This window comes from Urocitellus parryii, chromosome 4 (assembly GCF_045843805.1).
Source record: "Urocitellus parryii isolate mUroPar1 chromosome 4, mUroPar1.hap1, whole genome shotgun sequence".
Taxonomy (NCBI): domain Eukaryota; kingdom Metazoa; phylum Chordata; class Mammalia; order Rodentia; family Sciuridae; genus Urocitellus; species Urocitellus parryii.
This window is the reverse complement of record NC_135534.1, coordinates 184,889,400-184,915,142: the sequence shown is the minus strand read 5'-3', so window position 1 is coordinate 184,915,142 and position 25,743 is coordinate 184,889,400. Positions and strand designations below refer to the sequence as shown.

General features: G+C 36.9%; 1 protein-coding gene across 2 annotated transcripts in view; it reads right to left on the bottom strand.

The window, feature by feature from the left end:
• Positions 1-18,413: 18,413 nt before the first annotated feature.
• The window catches only part of Tmem38b (transmembrane protein 38B), a 66,584-nt gene continuing 59,254 nt past the window's right edge, over positions 18,414-25,743 (bottom strand). For both annotated transcript variants that reach the window (XM_077797072.1, XM_077797071.1), the window contains one exon: positions 18,414-19,843. In XM_077797072.1, the coding sequence (XP_077653198.1) occupies positions 19,628-19,843 (216 nt within the window). In that variant the 3' untranslated portion in view covers positions 18,414-19,627. The remainder of the gene's footprint in view (positions 19,844-25,743) is intronic.

Below are 25,743 nucleotides of genomic sequence, written 5' to 3'. Positions count from 1 at the left end.
CCCCATGCCCTCTGGGGCAGAGGTCTGGCTCGCTAGAGAAGCACAATCCGGGGAGCAGCCAGCCTGCACGGCTTTTGGCTCTCGGGACATCTCAGCTGTTGGCTAAGAGTTAAAAAGACAGGCACCTATCTAGAGGAAAACCCAAGGGTGACAGGATCCCAGAACTCCTGCTTTAGGGAATCTAGGAGCCATTACTAGAGGGGAAAGCAAAGAGTTAAAATTGAGCAACCAGGAATTCCCTTGGGAACAAGTCTTGTGCACCTAAAGAGATCAGAGAGCAAGATGAGGTCAACCCATGGGCCATGAGGGGGTTACTTGACCCCAGTCAGTCCTGACTCTAAGCATATGAGGCATGTACAGTAAAGTTGCTGTTCAATTCCTTCCTTGGTCAAAAGGCACAAGTTCTGGAGCAGAATTAACCTGCAGGTAAAGCTGTCAGGAGCATACAGCAGCCAGAAAACTTATTTGTTCATTCAACTACTTATTGACCACCTACTATTCCCATGCACTGTCTCCTTGGATCTGAATATCACAGTCAAATAGACACATCCTTATTGGGGACAAGTCCCTACCAGGGAATGTCCCCAGTGACTGCTCTCATCAGGACCCCTCCAAACCTTCTTTCTCCACACCTGTGGAAAACTTTAAAAACAAACTTCAGGGAGTACAGTCTGCTTGCACTATATATGTATTTTAACCCCAGAGAAAGTTTAATAACCCAACCAAAATCATAGTGTCTTGGAAAATAAAAGACTGTCCATGGCCAGCCTTATTATTGTTATTTCCTAGAACTCTTGGCAGCCTACTCAGGATTCCAGGATTCCACAGAGCACAATTTAAAATCCTTTGTCCTCAGTCAGTCTGACCTTCCAAAAAGGAGGTGGGCACACTCTCTATCCCCCAGGCAGCAGTAGCAGTGAGATATATCAAAGTGGAGTGAGCCAGGCTTCATTATAGGAGCTCTGAGCCCGAATTGGGCTTCCCAGAAGGTCCATGCGGACTTGTAAATAGATGCAGTAAAAGAGTAAATAATGAATTTTTGCAATTGGAGGAAAAGACTCCAAAGCCATTGTGGTGTTGAGGAGACAGGCATTTTAAAAACAGACCCTGTGCTTGCACCTCACCCCCACCGATGTAATGGCTTCATATACATTCATGAGCTTTGGTCTCCCCACTCTTCCTCTTTTTCATCACAATCATAAAAGACAAAGGAAAAGTGAAGGGGAGAGAAAGATAGATAAACTTTAAGGGTCCGAATTGCAAACACAACCTGCAGTTTGTAAATTGCTTGGAGACCTTTGGAAGGAGAATCAAGAAAATGAAAAGTAGAACATACAGGAATATTGCTGTTTAGGGGAAAGTCTCTGCTCTGGGCATAAAATCTTGTCTGGAGAATGGTTGAGAGGCACAATTCTGACGAAATGTGAGATTGCTTTGTATAAAGGACGCGCCTGGTTCTCCACTCTGTATTCTTCCGCCTATCTCCTGTGGCCATCTCCAAGGTCATTTACCGTGGAAGCTCCAAGGCTCTATAGCTTTAGTTATATTAAAAACCAGGAGGCTCAGGAGTCCCTGCTATGTTTGCTGGCCTTTGCTGCCCCCAACCCCTCCCAGGTAGATCCTCAGGGAGCCCAACCTGCAGCACAGTCTCTCAGTTTAGACCCTAGAGTCACACTTCCTGAGTTTAAGTCCCAGGCAGCTACTTTTTATGTAACCTGCATTTTCTTCCAGAAAGGATTTACGGTCAGCTTCAAAAGGGTTTTTCAATTTTCTGCATTTGTGCATGGGTTGCTTTGTAACTTGGATAGGGAGATTTATTGTTTTTGGAAATAAACATAAAGTCACACACATATACAAAAGGTGAGGAAATTGGCTGCCAGTAATGTAATGTCAAGTTATCATTACCTGCTGGGGTTGTTGTCCAGAAAAGGGCTGCACAGACCAAAAAGAATGAGAGAAACATCACTGGCCCACTGCCTTTCCCACACCAGGCTGTGTGTTTAGACCAAAGGGAATGCAGGGCCACACAGCAGCTCAGCCAGGTCACAGGGCCTGACTGCCTCTTTCCGGTGAGTGACCTCAGGCCCCAGCAAGCTGTTAGGGGGCTCCTCGCTGCCAGAGGAGCCACTCTTCAGAAGGGATGCAAGATGAAGGTCACACCTATTGTGTTTAGCCCTGGCCTCGAAGTGGCTCTGCGAATCCTTGGCTCAGAGCCAGTGTGGATAATTACATTTCACCTGCCCAGGCTCACCCGTGGTTTTCCTCAAGAGACCTATTCCTCTTCCGTGGCTGCTGTGATCCAGAACATAAATGCTCTCTCAAGGCAGTATGCTATGCCTGGGCAGCTGAGATTTCATTCCTGACAAAGAAAATTCTCTCACACACTCTCATTTCTTCAGCAAATATTTATTAAGCACCTACTTAATAAGCCCTAAGCACTGTGTTGGAAATGCCAAGATGAATGACAGTTAATTTTTGGCCCTGAGAAGCTCACAGTCTAGTAGATAAGCCATCATTATGAGTAGTGAAGGCCTTTTAAAATAGAGTACAGCTGGAAAACTCTGAGATTCTAAATTTCCTTAGAAGAACAAGGAAGGCTCCTAGGATTGGTGATATTGAAGCTGAACTGTTAAATAGAACTTCACAAGAGGAAAAGGAGGAATACAGAAGGCAGAGCAAGGGACCAAGAGAGCATGGCATTGGCAGAGTACAAGATGGAGTAGAAGGGGGCTGGGGTTGTGGCTCAGTGATGGAGTGCTTGTCTAGCGTATGTGAGGCACTGGGTTCAATTCTCAGCAATGGAAGGTTTTTGAGCAGTGGAACTACTTACTTTCCATCCATCTACCCACTGTCATGTGTGTGGTATGGAGAGATGAGCAGGATAACTAACTAAAGAAATAAAGATAAAAAGACCAAACCCCCCCCCCCAAAAAAAATGTGACCCTATCATCCTAAACCCAGTAGAGGCAATGGGAGCCTGAATGAAGGTGCAGGCTGCAGGGAGAGAGGAGCAGACAGATACCCACACACAGGAAATTGAATCAAAAGGCTCTTGGTGCCTGGTTGGATAAAAAGCAAGAGGGGATAATCTAGGAGAGTGGCCAGTGGGACAAACCCAAGATGCCCAGGAGGAGATAGTGTGGAGGGAAGGATGGCTCTGGCGGAGATTGATTCCAGCAGGCAGCTGAGAATTCAGGACTGGGATCATAAACTTCCATCAATTTTGTGCAATGATTATAGGCTGCTTTTTATCAACAATTTATCTCTGATGGCTCTGGGTCAGTGGCCCTCAAATATGACCTTTAAAATCTCCCAGATGACTTATTAAAACACAGAATGCCAGGCTTTACCCCCAGAGTTTCGGATTCAGTGAGTCGGATATTTCTAAAAAGTTCCCTGGGGTGCCAATGAACTAACCTGTAGCCCACAGCAGGACAGTTCCTGCTCTAGATTTTTGTTTGGGCCATTTTCCCCATGTGAACTAAGTTTTCTCACTGAAAGGACTAATTCAGGCAGAGATGATTAAAATGATTCCCTTTTTTACCAACAGAATTCTAAGATTCAATACTTAATCACTAACAATAAGCATTTGAATCTGCTTTAATATAAGACTTAAAAAACCCTCATCTTATAATAGGAGGTTAAATCTTTGATGGTCCACTGTATGCTAGGTTTTCTGCTAAGCACTTTACTTCCATTGTCTCGTTTATTTTATCCACATCACAATGGAAGTGAAGACTGTTATAATCCCCATTTCATGGATGAGGAAACTGAGGCACTAAGTCATTAAAATAAGCCCAAGGTCAAGTTGCCAGTCAAGGATAACTTCATCCCAGATTTTGCTCTATAAAATAGGCTAGCTTACTCAAAGACTAAAATCTTCCTGATTCTATTATACCATTAACCTACAGTGATTTCCTGAATCTGTTTTCAAAAATCTGCCAGCACATAGCTGGCAGCCACAATGGAGTGTAATAATCATCTTTCAGCTTCTTAATAACCCTTGTGCATTGAACAATCAAGAGAATGGAAGGGTCAAGTGGAAGGCAATGCCCTGTAGTGCTATGAATGTGTTTGAGGATTTTCTGTGATAATGCCTGGGGGATACATGGGCATTCTTGGCATATGAGAGTGTAAGAGCCTCTCACAACATCTGTTCCAACAACATCTCTAGACAGTACATGAGGTATCATCCTTAAAAGACAATTTTCAGAAAGCCCTAAACAATTGTTAAGATTTTTTTTGGCCACCTTAAAGAGGAAAGCAAACAAAGCAAGCAATTCATGTTCCAGCTCTCTATATAGCCCTTAGTTACATGCTGAAGTGTGAGACAGACTGTGTCCTAGGAGGTTACAGAACATCAGAAATTTGTGACCTGTATCCCAACATAGTTTTAATGTAAATTTCTGAATCTGGGAAGTATGATTAAGGCTGTTTGAAGAGCCAACGATACCAGGACCTACCCACCTACCACCCCTACTTCTGAAACATTAAGATCTTTGAAGGGTAGAATAAAAGATAATGCAAGAAGACCATCCTCAAACAATTCCAGAACCAGGCCTGGTCCAAATAGTCCTAGACCCACCAGTAGGGGGGACCTGGAATCAAGTCTGGATGCCAAGATAGGTAAACCTGCACATGTAAGGATATATTACTGACTTCTCTTGCTTTTCTAGAGATTTTTTTAAATTGATTCTTATGAGGAGATATGGAAATTGCCTTCTTTATAATAATTAGGAGCTCCTTGAACTGGATAGAACCTCTGTTAACCCAGTTTAAATATGTTATAAAGGGTGTCCTGGTTTTCCTATCTGCCATGCTTTTCCTACACTTAGGAGAGGCTGAGATTCTGAGGTCCCTGAACCAGCCAAGGGTAGAGAGGGGAAAAAAGAAAGAAAGAAAGAAACATGGTAAGACCAGTGAATTCCATAAGTATGGGCTTATGGCTATACTTGGTCACTGTGAAATTAATTCCTTGATCAGAAACAGTGCTGTATGAAATACCAACATGGCACAAGGCATTCTGTATGCCCCTGGATGATAGTTTTGGAAGAAGCATTACATGCAAGGATGTCAAATCTGTATGCTAAGTGTCTGCTCTGGTAATAACAAAGTGCTTCCTCTTCCATAATGGAAGCAGTCCAGTGTAATCAACTTGCTACCGGGTAGCTGGCTGATGGCCCTGGGGAATAGTGACATATTGAAGACTCATTGTTGGTCTCTGCCATTGGCAGATTGGGCACTTGGCAGTGACTGTAGATCAGCATGGTGAGTAGATGTCCATGAGGATGAGCTCATGTATAACCTCCACATGAATTTAGGTCTAACTTCTACATTACTGCAAAAACTATTATTGATATTTTGATAATAATTACACTGAATATGTGGATCACTTTGGGAAGTATAGCCATTTTAACAACATTAAGTCTTTTAATGAACATGAAATTTGATTTTTCTAGCTCTCCTTTAATTTCTTCCACCAATATTTTGTACTTTTTAATCCACAAGAGTTTTATATTCATGGTTAAGTTTAATTCTAGCTATTTTTATTCTTTTGAATGCTGTATCACTCAGGGTTCTCCAGAGAGACAGAACTTGAGGTATGGATGAACACAGAAATATACACATTAAGATATTTATTTTAAGGAATTGCATCACACAGATATGAAGCAGACAAGTCCAAAAAATCTATAAGGCAGGCTGGAAACTCAAGCAACAGTTCATCTTAGTCTTGAGGAAAAATTTCTTCTCCTCTGAAAAAAGTTTTTGTCCTTAGCCCTTCAAATTAATTGGATGAGGTCCATCCACATTATCCACGGTCCTACTTAAAGTTAATCCATTATAGATATCACCCATATCTACAAAATGACTTCACAACAATACCTAAATTAGTGTTTGATTAAGTAAGTGGATGCTATACTCCAGCCAAGTTGATAGATAAAATTAGCCATTTTGTGTGAACACTGAGGTTTGAGTCTCTAGACTTGCAACTACCATTATTTAATATTGTCCTGGAAATTATAGTCTTTTTATGAATATAATGGTAAAACTAAAAAATCGCAAGAGAATCAATCAAAAAACAACCACTTAAAAAGTTCAAAAATTGGTTTCAAAATTGTATATTACTATAAAACTACAGTAATCAGGACAATGTGGTACTGACAAAAGAACAGATGAATATATATCAATGGAATAGAACAGAAAGCTCAAGAATAGACCCATATAAATACAGTAAACTGATTTTTAACAAGAGAACAATCAATGGAGAAAGGATTATTTACTTTTCAACAAATACTGCTGGAATAGGTGGACATCCTTATCCAAAAAAATAAAGAAATAACGTAGTCACAAAAATTAACTTGAATGGATCATAAGCCTAAATGTAAAATGCAAAACCATAAAACTTTTAGAAGAAAATACAGGATAAAAAACTATGTGACCTTTGGTTTGGTGATAATTTTTTTTAGGTGCAATAACAAAAGTATGATCCATGAAGAAAAAAATAAATTACAATTTATTAAGAATTAAAATTTCTGTTATCCAAAAGATCATTATGAGACTGAAAGGACAAGCCATAGACTGGGAAAAAAAATAACTTGCAAAACACCTATTGATAAAGGTCTGGTATCCAAAAATCTATGAAGAACTTTTAAACTCAACATCAATAAAGAAACAGCACAATTTAAAAACTGGAACATGGGGGTGGAGGAGGCCCTAAAAAGAAGGCTATCATCATTTGTCATTAGGGAATTGCAAATGAAAGTAATGAGGCTCCATTACACATCTATTGAAATAGTTTAAATGCAAAACCTGACAGTATCAGTTGCTATTGAGAATGAGGATCCATAGGAACTCTCATGTATTGTTGATGGAAAGTAAAAACAAGACAGCTGCTTTGAAAGACAATTTGGAAGTTTTGCATAAAGGTTAAACACATATGATACAGTAGATATGTACCCAGTTGACTTGAAAACCTATGTCTAACACAGATACCTACAGCAGCTTTATTCATAATCATCCAAAACTGGAAGCAATCAAGAAGTCTATCAATAGGTGAATGGATAAACAAACTTTGGTATATGCAGACAATGGAACAATATTCAGAGATGAGAATGAGCTATAATGCCACAAAAAGACAGATGAATTTACAATGCACACTGCTGAGTGAAAGGAAGTTGAAAAAGTGAGGCAGAACATTCCAATAGTCCCTATGTTTAGTGGCTACTAAATTGGAATTGAATAGCATAATTTTAGATTTAAAAAAAGGGAAGTAAACATGTTGCCCTATATCCAGATTCTCTCCCAAACTATTTTATACCTAGTGTTGAAATAAATCTTCCCAGGGGCCAGGGTTGTGTCTCAGTGGTAGAGTGCTTGCCTAACATGTGTGAGGTACTGGATTCAATCCCAGGCACCATGTGAAAATAAAAAAAATAAAGGTATTTAAAAAAAAAAAAGAAAAAAGAAAAAGTGAGGCAGAGTTTTTCAACAATTAAGAATTGAACAACTAAGTAAATGTTGGAAGTCAGGTTTCTCCCACTTGGAAAATTCAGTCTGGAAAAGCTACATACTGGATGATTCCAACTATATAACATTCTGGAAAAGTCAAAACTATAGAGATGATAAAAAGATCAGCAGTTGTCAAGCGTTCAGGGGCAAAATGAGTTGAATAAGTGAAGCACAGAATTTTGGCAGGGAGTGGTGGCAGTGAAACTACTCTGTATCTTGTAATGGATATATTTGTTAAAATCCACAGAGGTTGACAGTATAAAAGTAAATCTTAATATTTATAAAAATTTAAAAATATTATTGAGGTGGTCAAGGGATCCCAGAATGAAATCAGAAATGTGACAAACCAACCTAACAAATGTATGAAATAAACTACTAAAGGAAATGGAGAAAAAGATATTGACCTAAACAGTTTTGGAAAATGAATGGCGTATATAAAGCTAAAGGCAAAAACAAAAGTATGTATGATACTTTTAAGTAAATGGATGGCAGATGGTAGATGTTGGGAGCCAAGTTTCTCTCACATGTTGGGATGGGAGGTTACAGATAAGAAAGAATCCGAGGAGACCTGAAGAATCCATGTGGTAATATGTGCATTTGGAGTTGTCAGTGTGAACACGTTTAACTTGGTATAGATGCAGATGATTACATATAGGAATACTTATAGATACGTTTATATGCTTTCCTTAGTACACATCTATCTCCTTGCTCCGTCAGCTGACAGGGCCTAGAAGCCTCAACACTCCAGTGGCAGCAAGCACAACACTCCAGTGGCAGCAAGCAGACCTAAGGTCTTATTTCTAAATAAAAGACCCTTTGAAGAAGTGAATGATGCTAGGATGAGGCAGGAAATACCCAAGATGAGCCTGGAACATCTTCTAATGCCAGGAAATTTAAAAGTTTTAATTTCTCTTGAGTCACAGAAGAAATGAAGTAGTACTGGATTGTAAATCAATATATAAAATATTCATGAGAACATACTAATTTAAATAAATGACTGGATGAATAAATGAGGGAGAAAAAAAAAACTCATCTCCTGTGCAGGATTCCAAATAATTTATGTAGATAGTTGACCTTCAAGAAGGAGGAGTGTAACTTCCTTAAGTGTGGGCTGCACACAGAGACTTCCTTCCAGAGTGTAGTAAAGAAGTGTGGGTAAGAAAAAAGTGACTTTACAGTGGAAACCCTGACAAACACTTCCTTAGGAGTCCAAGGTTAACACCAAGAGTAGAAAGTCACATTAATAGTATGTACCCTTGGAGCTGGGGATGTGGGGCAAGCGGTAGCGTGCTCGCCTGGCATGCGCAGGGCGCTGGATTCGATCTTCAGCACCACATAAATATAAAAAAATAAAGATGTTGTGTCCACTGAAAACTAAAAAATAAATTAAAATTCTCTCTCTCTTTTTCTCTCTCTCTTAAAAAAAATAGTATGCCCTTGATATGTTTGATGAAAATGACACTTTATACCCATACTCTTCCTCCAGGAAAAAAACCACCCGGTCTAATCAAGAAACTACAGACAAATCCCAATTGAGATACATTCTACAAAATGCTAGATCAGTACACTTCAAAATAGTCAAAATAATCAATAACAAAGAAAAAGCTATTACATTCAAGAGGAGCCCAAGGAGATATGACTACTAAATGTAATGTGTATCCTAAATGGAATGAATACATGTACATATAGATACATACGTACTTCATTGAGATAAACTGCAATCAAATGATTACTTAGTAAACAGGAATTAAAGGAAGAAGAGTTAACTAGATCATCTTAACAAGTGCACCTCTGGTACAACAGCCTCTGAGGCTTAAGAGTCACTGCCTTGCGAGGGACCACAGCATTCAGATTACCAGGTGAAGAGTAAAACAGCATTCACATTTACTGGTGGTGGTGCCCTTCTCAGCACTGTCTGGATGAACAAATAACTTTACACTCCTATGTGTACATGGCAGAAGCCTCACAACTGTGATGATTCTATCAGACTACTTGACATACCTGCAATTAGACATTTTAGTGCCACAAACTTCTGTTGGCCTATTTTCAAGTTTAACCAAGGAATCTTCTGATAAGATGACCTTCACCTAGCCTATAGATAAGAAGACAACAAGCTAGTACAGCTACTGCAAACACTCCATATTACCACTCTACTTCTAAACCCAAGCTAGTGGCACACCTAAAAAAAAAAAAAAAAAAAAATCACCAACAGAATAAATCAATACCATTTCAACTGTATTCCCCAACTTCATGAGGGCCTAGAATGTACATGGAAAGATGCCCATCATTATTAGTCATCAAGGAAATGCAATCAAACCACAGTAAGATACCACCAACTGAGCAATTCATAACCAAAATGTGGTATTATTGATATAATGAATAATATTCAGTTATAATAAATAATATTCAGGGCTGTGAGGGGCAGTAATTCAGTGGTAGAGCACTTGCCTAACATGCATATGGCTTTAGGTACCATCTCCGGCACTGAGAGGAAAAAAAAAAGTATTAGTGGATGCTACATAACATGGATGAATCTTGAAAATAGTATGCTAAGTCTTTTTAAAGAAGCCAGACACGAAAGGTCACATAATGTATGTCTCTATTTATATGAAATGTCTAGAATAGGCAAATCTGTAGAGACAAAAAAACAGACTAGTGGTTGCAGGTATTGAGGGAAAAAGTGACTTAAGGCTCTGCTCACAGGCACAGCTTTTTGGGGAACTGTGGTAATATTCTAGAATTAATGCTGATGGTTGTATGACATAAAAATATACTAAAAACCACTAAAGCTTATGCTTTTAAATGGCAAATTTTGTGACATGACAACCTCAAAAAAGGGTAAAAGAAAGAATACACTGGTAAATCTTAAAATTAATAAATAAGATTAATAAAGTTTCTGACTAGTATAAAAAATTGATTGCAATTCTATATGCTAGTACAGAGAATATAACTTTAAAACTTACAAATTCCAAGGAATAACAGAAAATATGCAATATTTTTACAGGAAGAACTATATTATATAGTTAAGAATATACTCAGGTGTGTGGCACATACCTGTAATTCCAGCAGTTCAGGAGGCTGAGGCAGTAGAATTGTGAGTTAAAAGCTAGCCTCAGCAATTTAGTGAGGCCCTAAGAAACTCAGTGAAACCCTGTCTCTAAATAAAATACAAAAAGGGTTGGGGATGTGGCTCACTGGTTAAGCACCCCTGGATTCACTCTCCAATATGCAAAAAAAAAAAAAAAAAAAAAAAGAAAGAAAGAAAAAGAAAGGAATATACTATGTTTTCAGGTCAAAAAACTCAAATACAAATTCTTCCTTAACTTTATCTTTAGGGGGCTGGGGATGTGGCTCAAGCGGTAGCACGCTCGCCTGGCATGCGTGCGGCCCGGGTTCGATCCTCAGCACCACATACAAAGATGTTGTGTCTGCCAATAACTAAAAAAATAAATATTAAAAATTCTCTCTCCCCCCCCTCTCTCTCTCTCCCTCTCTCTTTAAAAAAAAAAAAAAAACTTTATCTTTAGGTTCAATGAAATCCCAATAAATATTCCAGAAATTTATTTTTGTGGAAATTAACAAGATAATTCCAATATTCATACAGACCAAAGGGACCAAAGCAAAGGGACCAAGAAGAATCCAGAAAACTAAGAAGAAAAAGATCAAAGTGGATTTATTCCACTGCATGTGAAGACTTACACAGCTAGAGTAGTAAATATAATGTGGTATAGCATGAGAATAGACAAATAAAACAATTAAACAGTCCAGAACATCTCTAGACATATGGGTCCTTGATTTGTGTCAAAGTGGCACTTTTCAATAAATGATAATGGATCAGTTGGATACCCATTGCTCACCCTATGCAAAAATATACATTTCAAATGGAATATGGATCTTAGAACAAAAAAAAATGCAGCAATACAGCTTCTAAAACATAACATGAGAGAACATTATCATAACCTTAGAATAGGGAAATATCCCTCAAATAAAAACCAAAAAAGCTTTAATCATAGAAGGAATACTGCTAAATCAAACCACAATAAAATTAAGAATTCCCTCTCAGGGGCTGGGGATATAGTTCAGTTGGTAGAATGCCTGCCTCACATGCACAAGGTCCTGGGTTCAATCCCCAACACCACAAAACAAACAAACAGAAAGAAAACCTCTCTTCTCAGGACACTTTACTGTTGAATGCAAATGCAAGCCAGCAGAGTTGAAAAATATATTTACAATATGAAACTACAGAAGAGTTCATATCCTGAGCTTACACACATAACACACACAAATACACATCCCTCTACATCAACAAAAAGACGACCCAACAGAAAAGAAAAGAAATGAGCAAGAAACTGGGACAGATACTTCATGAAAGAAGACACAAAAAAAGCCAATAAACAAACTCATTTGATATGCAACTTCATTAGTCATAAGGAAAGTAAGCTTTAAAAAACAGGGAACACTATACCATCATCAGAATCATTAAACTTAAAAGATGCATAATATCTAGTATTAGTAAGGATATGGGAGAACTGGAACTCCCATACACTGTTGGGAATGCAAATTAAGCCTAAGCCAACTATTGTAGATATTTTGGAACTATCTATAGTCCTTGAATATACTCAGACCCCAGGAGCCAGTACTTTTACACTTGGGATTACACTGAAAAAAAAAATGTACACATGTGCACCAAAAGATATACACAACAATGTTTATAGCAGCAAATATTTGCAACAGTGCAAAACTAAATATCCATCAACACAATGAAATGGATCCACAAAATAAGATATATTAATACAATGCAATACTAACAATGAAAATGAACTCCTGCCATACAAAATAACACAGACAAACCTCATAAACATAATAATCCTCAAAATAAGTCAGATGCACAAAAATAAGGATACAACCTAACTCCATTCATACAAAATTCAAAAATAATCCAAAAAAACATCTGGGATCAGAAATCAGGATATTGCAAGAATGTGAAGGGAGTGTCTACAGAATGGGAGAAAATTTTTACCACCATCACCTCAGATACGGCATTACTTTCCAGGTTATATAAAGTACTCAAAAAACTTAACACCAAAAAACCCAAATAACTCAATCAATAAATGGGCAAAGAAACTGATTCTGATGATGGTATAGTGTTCTCTGTTTTTTAAAGCTTACTTTCCTTATGACTAATGAAGTTGCATATCAAATGAGTTTGTTTATTGGCTTTTTTGTGTGTCTTCTTTCATGAAGTATCTGTCCCAGTTTCTTGCTCATTTCTTCTCAAAAGAAGAAATATGAATCACCAACAAATATATGAAAAAATGTTCAACATTTCTAGCAATTAGAGAAATGCAAATTAAAACTACACTGAGATCTCATCTCACTCCAGTCAGAATGGCAATTATCAAAAATACAAGTAACAATAAATGTTGGCGAGGATGTGGGGGGGAAAGGTACAATCATAAATTGCTGGCAGGACTGCAAATTGATGCAAACACTCTGGAAAGCAGTATGGAGATTCATCAAAAAACTAGAAATAGAACCACCATTTGACTTAGTTATCCCACTCCTTGGTTTATATCCAAAGGATTTAAAATCAGCATACTAGAGGGATGTGGCCACATCAATGTTTATAGCTGCCTGGTTCACAATAGCTAAGCTATGGAGCCAACCTAGGTGCTCTTCAATGGATTAAAAAATATATATGGTATATATACACAATAGAGTATTACTCAGCCATTAAGAATTACTTTATATCATTTACCAGTAAATGGATGGATCTGGAGATAATCATGCTAAGTGAAATAAGCCATTCCCATAAAGCCAAAGATTGAATGTTTTTGCTAACATGTGGAAGCTAACCCATAATAACAGTGGAGGGGAAGAATAGAAATTCAGTAGATTAGGCCCAGGGGAGTAAAAGAAGTGGGATAGGAAAAGGAAAGACAGTGTAATGAATGACACAATTTTCCTAAGTACCTATATGAAAACACCACAGTGAATTCCACCATTGTGTACAATCACAAGAATGGGGTCCTAATTAGAAAAAGATATATTCCATGCTTGTGTAATTATATCAAAATGGATGCTACTGTCGTGTATAACCAAAAATAAACAATGAAATTTTTAAAAAGAAAAAAAAAGAAATGAGGATATTGTTACCTTTAGACACAGAGGAAGAACAATAATTAGAAAATGAGGTGTTTCATTTCTTGAGTTAGGCTGTGGCTACATAAGTATCCTCTTTGTTATCATTTAACAAGGCAAACAGGATTCCTGTCAATTACAAATTAAAATGCAAACTTGATAAATGACCTTATGTAGAAACATTTCTGTTTCTAACAAAAATCACTGGCCTTGACCATTTCCTCTCATGCTGCCTGAATTTATCTCCTTTATTCTTCTATATTGGGTGTCCTTTGAGGGGAGTGTCCTATCAGTTTAAATGTTTCAATTTCTCTTCTCTAGTGAGTTGTCAGCTGCATTTTGATACAGCCAAGGACAGAAAGTCACCCTGAAGCTGATCTTCCTTTTTCTGCAAAGAATCTATTGAGCAGGTCCAGTGTGGTGGACACACCTATTAAAATCCCAGCAGCTTGGGAGGCTGAGGTAAGAAGACCTTGAGTTCAAAACCAGCCTCAGCAAAAGCGAGGTGCTAAGCAACTCAGTGAGACCCTGTCTCTACATAAAATACAAAATAGGGCTGGGGATGTGGCTCAGTGGTTGAATGCCCCCGAGTTTCAATCCTCAGTACCCACCCGCAAAAAGCAGGTTCCTGTCCACAGAGAGAGGCTCAACAAAACTAAGTACTATGTTAGCAAAATGAAAATCAACCGTGTTTTGAATGGCTTCAAATGTTATCCTTTTGGGGTAAGTTAGTCCCCAAGGAGGAAATGGAAGGAATAATGGTTCTAGGCATGTGTCTTATAAGGTAGTGTTAAGTGAACATCAATTGCTAACAGATCCATTAAGAAATTAAGATACCTCTATGGCATATGACCCAAGATCATTGTCGTTTACCCAAGTGCTGTGAAAGAACTTCCCCCTGGCAGTCTTGATGGCAGCTAGAGCAGAAGAGTTAGCCTCCACCACCTCAGAGAACACTGCCAGAACACAGAGCACTTGTACTCCATGGAGCCTTGTTGAGGGGTCTCTTGTCCTAGAAAACACTCAACCTTGTTCCTGGAGCCCCATTTTGTGCCCAATATTTCTCAACCACTTCACTCCATCAGCAGTGAGTACTTGAGCACCTATTGGCTCAAGTCTCTGCCACCTCTAGGGAGTATTATTACTTCAATTTGTGTCATTCCTACTGCTGTGGGCTGTCCTAGCATCCAGGGATCTGGTTGAAAGGGGGATTTGAAATTGTTTTAATTTAAAGATGCTGCAGTTCAGTTTCCAGAGTCTCCTTCATAGTGAGTAGCACTGATAACAATACTCATGATGAGACAGGACCAAATCTGAAGCCTGAATACATAATCATACAGGGAGAAATATCAGAAGAAGAGACGGGAACTTTCTTAAAAGTTGTTTTCAAATGAATTTATAATTACAAAATATTTGTCAAAATATATATTGAACAATTATAAGGAAGGCTAGTATGAGTTTTGGGGACTCATATCCAACTGAAAACATAAATGATCAGACATGGAATGTGAATGTGATGGTAACAACAGTGATTTAGAAGATTTAATTTTTAATATTTAAGTGCAGGAGTCAGAATGCCATACAGAGTGTATTTGCTATTGTTACATCCTTACTGTCTCTTCTGAGCACTAGGGTTGTGATAAACCAACACCAAGCATACCCACAAAAAGTACCTACATAGACACAAAAAGTCCTGAATTCCTGTGATGTACAGCCCATAGCAGATGTACAGCCCATAGCAAATGCACAGAAACAGTGGCTACTTGTAAGTTATACAATCATTTTCAGGAAGCAGAACCAATAAGTAGGACTGGGTAACTTTCAGAGTAACAGAATCAATGCTTTACATAATAACAAAGTGTTTCTTTTAAATGTTTCTCTAGGAGATCCTTTTATTTGGGGTTCCTCAGATGCATATATCTTCATGAATCAGGGACAGACAAAGGTTTCTAAAGACAGAGGAAAGCAAATAACTATAAAAGAAAATACTGGGGGACATCTTCAAAATTAAAAATATCAGCACATTAAAATTAATCATTACAAAAAACAAATAGGTTAAGCCACAGACCAGAAAGCTAATGTGTACAAAATATTTATCAAGGGATTGTTATGGAATATAAAGAACTCCAACTTAATAAAAAGGCATATCTTTTACCCATGTAAAAGATCTCAATAGATACTTCAGAGGAAGATACACAAATGACCAATAATCAGACCAAAAAGCTCTAAAACATCATTAATCATCAGGGAGATGAAAAATTAAAACCATAAAAGCACAAAGCATACATTAGAAATGGATAAAATTAAAATGCTTGACAACACTAGACTTTGGTAAGTATGCAGAGCAACCAGAACATTAACATGCTCTTGTGGACTATAAAATGGTATAACAATTTTGGAAAAAAATGTTCAGCAGTTTTTTATACAACCAAGCATATGACCCAGTAAATATTCTCCTAAGTATTTGTCCAAAAGAACTACAAATTTGACTTATACAAAAATGTTCATGATAGTTATCTAGAATACCCCAGGCCACAAACAGCTCTGATGTATATCAACAGTATAAACTGTGGTATAGTCATATAGAACACTATCAAGCAATTAAAAAGGAATGAACTATACTGATAAATGCAATAAGATAAATTTCAAAAACATTATGCTGACTTTCAAAGAAGTCTTATTTATACTAACTTCAATAGGGAGGGTGTAACCGGAAAAGAACTTCCTACAGTGCTGGGTAGGGGTTTAGTTATTCAGTTGAATGCATCTGTCAAAACTCAGTGCTTAGACATTTATAATTTGTGCATTTTTAAAGCAGATTTATCTCAAAAGAAAAATCTGGAAAATCAAAAATAAATTCTGTGGAAGAATAATGTCTGTTAAAAATGACACAGTACCATTATACTTAGTAATAAAAATAAATTCAAGGGGCTGGGGATGTGGCTCAAGTGGTAGCGCACTCACCTGGCATGCGCGGGGTGCTGGGTTCAATCCTCAGCACCACATAAAAATAAAGATGTTGTGGTCCACTGAAAACTAAAAAATAAATATTAAAAAATTCTCTATAAATAAGTAAATAAATAAATTCAATATTTTTTAAGAAATAGAGCCTAAATCAAATATACAAATGAAAAGTATGACTCTTGCACTTACCCATATGTCTCTACGTGGCTTGCTCCCTTGTGTCCTTCAGTTACCTGCTAAAAAGCAATTTTAACAGAAAGGCCTAATGATCCTATTTTAACAAATACCTCTACATCCCTCACTTTCCATCTTTACATCTTATGTAATATTCATTCATAATCTTTTATCATCATCACAAGAACACATTTATTTTTCTTTCCATTGGTGGAAAGCAATCTCCACAGAAGTAGGCTATTTCTACTTGGTTTTATTATTGTTGCTGTTTGTTTGTTTGTGGTATCTTCTGAGCCTAGGACAATGCCTGATCCATAACTAGTATCCAGTATTTGCTGAATAAGCACAGGAATGAACATCACCAAAAATGTGAATTATACCTGGCAAAAATTCTAAAGAGATTTGCATGTGAGGTGGAAGGGCATTATTCCATTTCTAACATTCCACTCAACTGCAATCAACTTATGATTTGAAACATATTTTAATGAAAAGGTATTTGGTTTTAAAGGAGCAGACCAAATATACTGAGGTCTCCCTTCTTCTCTCATTACTCCAGTTTTTGGTCTGTGCCCACAGAGAGATTGGCATTTCCACTGAAATTCATTCACCTCACCCCATCATGTCTCTCCAGTCCTTACTACTCCCTTAGCAAGGAAGAGTAACTAATCTGGTAAATGAGAGTTTAATATTCATTTGGACACATTTTACTACAGAGTGATATCTCTAAGTTAAGCTTGCCCATGTTCTAGACAGTTTCCTGTCTCCCTCTCACTAAGGGATACCTAACCAGGTCTTGACTTCTTCAGTGCCACCTCTGATTTGGCTAGGCTGTGTGAGGCATGTCTACAGGCCTTATTCGTGCTTCTTGTTGAATATGAAGTCTAACAACCTGGTTCACAAATCCAAGTCTCTGCAGGAAGCATAAGCAGATTCAGAGTGGGAAGTTTCAGGGCTGACTATATTCTCCAGTACAGCTTTTACCCCTATGAACCTTGAACTGAGGGTTATAGGATACTTGTATAGATTACTAAAGTTTATATCAATGTCACATTTAAACAGTAGTTAACTGAATATATACTATATCAGTCAAAACAACAGAGGAATTCTGCACTCCTCCAAGAAAAGTATAAAAGGAAAAAAAATAATAATAATAATCTAATACTCCATTGGTGTTGAATAACTTATTTTAATGAATTTGTCTTTTGATACAAGTGTAAAACAAGATTCCTACCATTTTAACTACGTTAAATCCAAACTTCAAAACTGACAAATAATTAATAACAAGTTAATTTTGAAAAGTTTTCAACTATAAGAATATCAAATATAACACAGAATTCATTTTAAGGCTGTTATAATATTAAAAACAAGTTTCTTAGCATTCTAAGAGTATCAAAAGTGCTCCATGTGCCAAAAAGAAAATCATTTTTCATAAGCAATATGATACCTGCTGGTGTTCACAGTTGTTAAAAAGAACTTTCAACTTGAATGATTTGAGTACTTCTAAGCCATCTAAAAGTTCTACCTGATACAGGTAGTATGTTCATGGTCTTGGTATAAGAAATCATGTCACAGAGTTTGAATGTTAGAACTGTACTTTTAAATCATAAAATAAAGAAACTCTAATATCATTTAGTACTTTTCTGGTTTATTTTGCCAATAAGAAACCAGATTTAATGTCATCATTCTTCAATCAAATAAGACAACCATGAGATTTCGGTTGATCTGTTTCCTAGGTGATTACTATCAAATGTGTACAGACAATTCTCTTCAGAGCTGAGCATTTTCACATGAAGGTAATTGATTTTCATTTAAAACAAAATAAATAATGCATGTACACATAGATGAAAACTAAATATAACCATATATAATCTAACATGAAACATTCAAACAAAAAACTGAGAAAGTAGCCACTAGAAAGGAGACATGGAAGAAACAAATTTAATGGAGACAATACTTTTTGTTGAATCATTAAGACAACTGCTACCAATGTATTCAGAACAACCAAAGTCAGGGAGAACATGTGAAATGTGAAAATTTTCTCTACAGTTGAAATAAATGTGTTTTAAGGAGAGAGAAAGAGGGAAGGGAAAAAAAAAAGAAAATTCCATGTTTTGTAATCTTGGAAAACTGAAAAGTAATTTATCAAAAATTGTACCCCTAATTTTCTTTTGAGGGGGAAAAAAACAGTTTTTTAAACAAGGGCATGAAGCAGACTTCAAACTGAAATTCATACAACAATATTGTGTTCTTACTGAAAAGTACTATTAGAGATAAAATTAAGATAGATTTCAGGTATTTTCTATTTTAATGAGGGCAAAATTACAATGTTTATATAGCAAATATAAACTAGCAATTTATATCCATATATAATAGAAAGTATTTTAGGAAAAGTTAACTGTCCTCAATGCTCAAAATTAAATTAGAATTTTAATTTTTTAATCAATTAATTTTCCATACCTATGAATTAAACTTTTATTTACTTTTAAAAGTTTAATTCTGAACTAAAACTCAAATAGATTCAGACTTTTTAAATGCATGAAATTACCCAATTTTTTAAAAGTTTCAAATTTTTTTAATTTCTTTTATCAATGTAAACTATTCAAATAATCACAAGATACTTTATATCAGAAAAAAATTCACATGATATACTCATGACACTCAAGAATTACAATCAAGAAAGTGGTAGTCACCCTGAAACAGAAAGAATTTCTTTCTTTTTGTCACCTCCATTCCTTATATATAATCTTTATTTCACATCATCTACATAGAAATATTTATCACAATCTGATAGGTAGAAAAGAAATTTTTTTTTTTTTTGCCTTCTAGAGCTCAAGTAAATTTACTCAGTCTTCTTTGAATGTTTCCTTTTAACATCATCTGAACCATCAGTTATAGGTTTTGAGACTGATGAACCAGTGCCATTGGAAGATGATTTTGCTCCACATTTCTTTTCACACAATGAAAACTGGTGCTGCCAGCCAAAGAGCATCCGACTCAATATATCTTCAAAAGGAGCAAGAGTCACAGAAGAAGTCTCTGTAATCATCATGGTTATCTGGGCAGAAAAAAAAAGTTCAATTTTGAATTTAAGTACAACTGTTCTCTGTTTCTCAAAACCAAGAAAAGTAAACGAAAAAGAAAAAAATATTCAAAAGGCATTCTTAATTTACTCTGCAGGAGAACAAACTAAGCTATATTCTGGGAAAAAAAATCTTTTCTCTATGGAAAAGAAGATAATTCATTTAAAAATAATAGAAGATACCATATTTTTGGATGTCAAATGAACAGTATAACCATTTCCACATAAATAGTTTTCAAAGAGAAAAAAGATAAAATGTCATTTATAGTCTATATCAAAAACCAATACAGCTATTATTACTATGTACATTACAGAACTGTAGTAAGTATTTTTTCAAATATTTATTTTTTAGTTCTAGGTGGACACATATCTTTATTTTATAGCTATATGGAGCAAGGATCGAACTCTACCACTGAGCCACAACCCCAGCCCCCTGTAATTAAGTATTTTATATTATTATTCTCTTTCAATTTACTCCAACAATACTCTATTATTATCCTCATCATGAAGATCTAGAAGCAAGGCTCTGAGAGGTTCTGTAACTTGCCCAAAATCATAAAGCTAATAGTCAGTAAAGCAGTTTGCAAAACCTAAATTTTTAATTCAGTTACTAACTACTCTATCATTAACAGAAGTCACAGACTTTCAATGAATTGCAGAATACTGTCCCTAACAGGGATGGCAGAAAGGATCTACCACCCAATTTTTTCATATATATTTAACTAAGACATCAAAAGGTAGAGGGAAAAGTGCTTCCAATTATTTATCTGGCAAAATTTGGTGTAAGAGATGTTTAGATTTGCTCAAGAAATCAGACTGGTGCCAAAATGGATAATGGGAAGAAATTTAAGCTCTATAATTATTCCCCAAAGTCCAGCCATTCAATTACTCAAGTGTCAATTTCTGGTTTGACTGATTTCTGTGATCTGATCCAGATCACAGAAATCAATCAAACCAGAAATTTTTGGAATCACATTTCTTTAAAAAGCCCCTACAAAATCCATGTTAGTGGGGGAAATCTTATCAAGAATAAATTATTATTAACTGCCACACATAAATCTAAATAGAGGCAAGCTACAAAAATAGTAGATGTCTATCAAGAGGCATAGAAAAGTGAAATTCACATTGTACCACAGTTAAAAGTGATTAACAGAAACACAATAGTGAAAAAATATTGGGACATATAATTAAGTAGAAATCAGAACAAAAGCTACGCTGTTCTATCATTTATATAAATTAAAAACTCACACTATTGTGAATGTACTTAAAACACCACTGAAATGTTTACTTTTAAATAACTATTTTTGGGACATGGCGGCGGGCGCGGAGAGATCAAGTCTCTGACCTCTTCAGCTGTGCAGGCATAGGGAGTCGTAAACAGCCTAAATCTGTTTGCTCAGGATCGCTAGGCAATGCTGAGCTGACGTGGATCTGGGGCGAACAGTCTGGGCCTCTCAGAACACACACCAAGCCCAGATCGGCTGAGTTCAAGCTCCCGTTCGCCTGCTTCCCGCAGACAAACAGCTGCGACTCAGCACTGATCCATCCGGCTGAAACAACTGGTCGGCCCTTCTGATCCTACGGAGGTAAATGCCTACCGATCCTTCATAGGTAGTGGCCACAGGTTTGAAACGGGGCTTGGGAGAGACAGTCAGGACCCACCCGTTGCATTGGTCACCCGGCAAAGGGAAACAAACTGTCGCCATTTGCAAGAGATACCACCATGGCAGAGAACTGACGTCATCAGACTGCGGCGGAGGAGATAACTTCATTGAATCCTGTGGCTACAGGTGTGTAATCCCCTAGCCTTCCCTCTCCACACATCAGGGAAACCTTAAGGGCCCCTCCCAGCTCTCCCGTGAGTGCGGTAGCCAGACCGAGGGAATTAGAGGTGGCTCGGGACCCGCGGCGCGGAACTACCACTCCCACTAGAGCTGACAGCTGAGGTCTCTTGCACCAGCTACTGGGGGCGTGGCTACCGGAGGGGCAGTAAAATTCACTGAGGATTCTCAACCCCAAGCTCTACAAACTTAGGGTCTGAGGGACAGGCAATCTGGGAGAGTGTGCCCAGTCATTCATGACAACAGGGCTCCCGGGAGCAGCAGACCTGGCGTGTACCCAATATTGTGGTGAGCGGCACCCGTGAGAGGGGCCTGGCTAGAGGAAAAGTGGGGAAGTGACAAGACACAAGTGGAGGCCCTAGGCACTCAGGATTGGAGACTCGCCCAGTCTGGGAGGAGGAGCTGCTGCACAGTGATTGGTTCCCGCGTATTGACAGGAGAAACTTGGCCTGGTGGGCACAGCGCCACCTACTGGAAGAGAAGTTAATCAAACTCTAAGACTGCATTTATTAGTTTTTTTTCTTTTTTCTTTTCTCTTTTTTTAATTTTTTTTTATTTTGATTTGGGTTTTTCTTTCATTTTCATTTTTCTTTCTTGTTTTTTATTTTTTTTTAATTTTTTTTAAATTGTTTCTTCCAAGTTTAATTTTAATTTTTTTAAATTTTTTTTTAAATTTTTTTTTCTTTTTTTATTTCCTATTTATTTTCTTCTTTTGTCTTTTCATTTCTTTTCAATTATCTTATCCCCCCCTTCCTTGAATTGTACCTGCTTAATCTCATTCTCTTTAGTGACTTCTTCCCTTCCCTTCTAATACCTTTCCTCCCAAGCATCAAATAAATTTATAGGAGTAAACAGTAACTCAGCAGTCAAACAGAACAAGAAGTAACATGAGCAGCTTCAAAAAGCAAGGAAGAAAAGGAGTACAAACAATGCAGGACAGCCTAAATATTCAGGAGGACCTAGAGTCATCAGAAAAATGGTCATATAAAGAACTCATGGAACACCTTAGACAGATGGAATGGAACCTTAAAGAGGATACGAGACAGCAAATTCAAGCAGCGAAAGAACACATTGAGAATGAGTTACATAAACAGATAAAAGAAGAAGTTAAGCATCTTTATCAGGAGATAGAGATTATAAAAAATAATCAAACAGTAATTCTAGAAATGAAGGAAACGATAAACCAAATTAAAAACTCAATTGAGAGTATCACTAACAGAGTGGATCAAGTACAAGCCAGAACGTCAGATAATGAAGACAAAATATATCATCTTGAAAAGAGTCTAGCCAACTCAGAAAGGCTGGTAAAAAATCATGAGAAAAACATCCAAGAGTTATGGGATAACATAAAAAAACCAAACTTACAAGTCATCGGGATAGAAGAAGGTACAGAGATTCAAACCAAGGGAATGAGAAACCTGCTGAATGAAATAATTACTGAAAACTTTCCAGAAATAAAAAAGGAAACAGATATACAAATTGAAGATGCATACAGGACACCGAGCACACAAAATCACAGTAGACCAACGCCAAGACACATTGTTATGAAGATATCCAATATACAGAACAAAGAGAAAATATTAAAAGCTACAAGAGAAAGGAGGCAGATTACATTCAGGGGTAAACCAATTAGGTTAACAACGGTTTTTCATCACAGACGCTGAAAGCAAGAAGGTCATGGAACAATGTTTTTCAAACACTGAAAGACAATGGATGCCAACCAAGAATTCTGTATCCAGCAAAATTAAGCTTCAGGTATGACAACGAAATAAAAATCTTTCATGATAAACAAAAGTTAAAAGAATTTGCAGCCAGAAAACCAGCATTGCAAAGCATTTTGAGCAAAACACTACACGAGGAAGAAATGAAAAACAATAACCAAAACCATCAGAGGGAAGAGCCTCGGTAAAGACAGAGGGCGAGGGGAAAGATAATCATGGAGAAACAAACTAAATTTTTTTTAAAAAGGATAAATAATCAAACATGGTTGGAAGTACAAACCATATATCAATAGTAACTCTGAATGTTAATGGCTTAAACTCTCCAATAAAGCGACATAGGCTGGTATCATGGATTAAAAAAACAAATCCAACAATATGCTGCCTCCAGGAGACACATCTCATTGGAAAAGACATACACAGGCTGAAGGAGAAAGGATGGGAAAAAATATACCACGCACACAGTCCTCGTAAGCAAGCAGGGGTGGCCATCCTCATATCGAATAAAATCGACTTCAAGACTAAGTTAATCAAAAGGGATAAAGAAGGACATTATATACTGTTAAAAGGAACCATTCACCAACAAGACATAACAATTATCAATATCTATGCACCAAATAATGGCGCTGCAGCATTCATAAAACAAATACTCCTCAAGTTCAAGAATCAAATAGACCACAACACAATAATTATGGGTGACTTCAACACACCTCTCTCACCAATGGACAGATCCTCCAAACAAAAGTTGAATAAAGAAACTATAGAACTCAATACCACAATCAATAACCTAGACTTAACTGACATATATAGAATGTATCAACCATCATCAAATGGATATACTTTTTTCTTGGCAGCACATGGATCCTTCTCAAAAATAGACCATTTATTATGCCATAGGGCAACCCTCAGTAAATATAAAGGGGTGGAGATAATACCATGCATTTTATCTGATCATAATGGAATGAAACTGGAAATCAATGATAAAAGAAGGAAGGAAAAATCCTACGTCACATGGAAAATGAACAATATGTTACTGAATGATCAATGGGTTACAGAAGACATAAAGGAGGAAATAAAAAAATTCTTAGAGATAAATGAAAATACAGACACAACATATCGGAATCTATGGGACACAATGAAAGCAGTTTTAAGAGGAAAATTCATCGCCTGGTGGTCATTCCTCAAAAAAAGAAAAAACCAACAAATAAATGAGCTCACACTTCATCTCAAAGCCCTAGAAAAGGAAGAGCAAAACAACAGCAAATGTAGCAGAAGGCAAGAAATAATTAAAATCAGAGCGGAAATCAACGAAATTGAAACAAAAGAAACTATTGAAAAAATTAACAAAACTAAAAGTTGATTCTTCGAAAAAATAAATAAGATCGACAGACCTTTAGCCATGCTAACGAAGAGAAGAAGACAGAGAACTCAAATTACTAACATACGGGATGAAAAAGGCAATATCACAACAGATGCTACAGAAATACAGAAGACAATTAGAAATTATTTTGAAAACCTATATTCCAATAAAATAGAAGATAGTGAAGACATCGATAAATTTCTTAAGTCTTATGATTTGTCCAGACTGAGTCAGGAGGATACACACAATTTGAACAGACCAATATCAATGGATGAAATTGAAGAAGCCATCAAAAGACTACCAACCAAAGCCCAGGACCGGATGGGTATACAGCGGAATTTTACAAAACCTTTAAAGAAGAATTAATACCAATACTTTTCAAGTTATTTCAGGAAATAGAAAAAGAGGGAGCTCTTCCAAATTCATTCTATGAGGCCAACATCACCCTGATTCCGAAACCAGACAAAGACACCTCAAAGAAAGAAAACTACAGACCAATATCTCTAATGAACCTAGATGCAAAAATCCTCAATAAAATTCTGGCAAATCGAATACAAAAACACATCAAAAAAATTGTGCACCATGATCAAGTAGGATTCATCCCTGGGATGCAAGGATAGTTCAATATATGGAAATCAATAAATGCTATTCACCAAATCAATAGACTTAAAGATAAGAACCATATGATCATCTCCATAGATGCAGAGAAAGCATTCGACAAAGTACAGCATCCCTTTATGTTCAAAACATTAGAAAAACTAGGGATAACAGGAACTTACCTTGACATTGTAAAAGCTATCTATGCTAAGCCTCAGGCTAGCATCATTCTGAATGGACAAAAGTTAAAGGCATTCCCTCTAAAATCTGGAACAAGACAGGGATGCCCTCTATCACCACTTCTATTCAATATAGTTCTCGAAATACTGGCCAGAGCAATTAGACAGACGAAAGAAATTA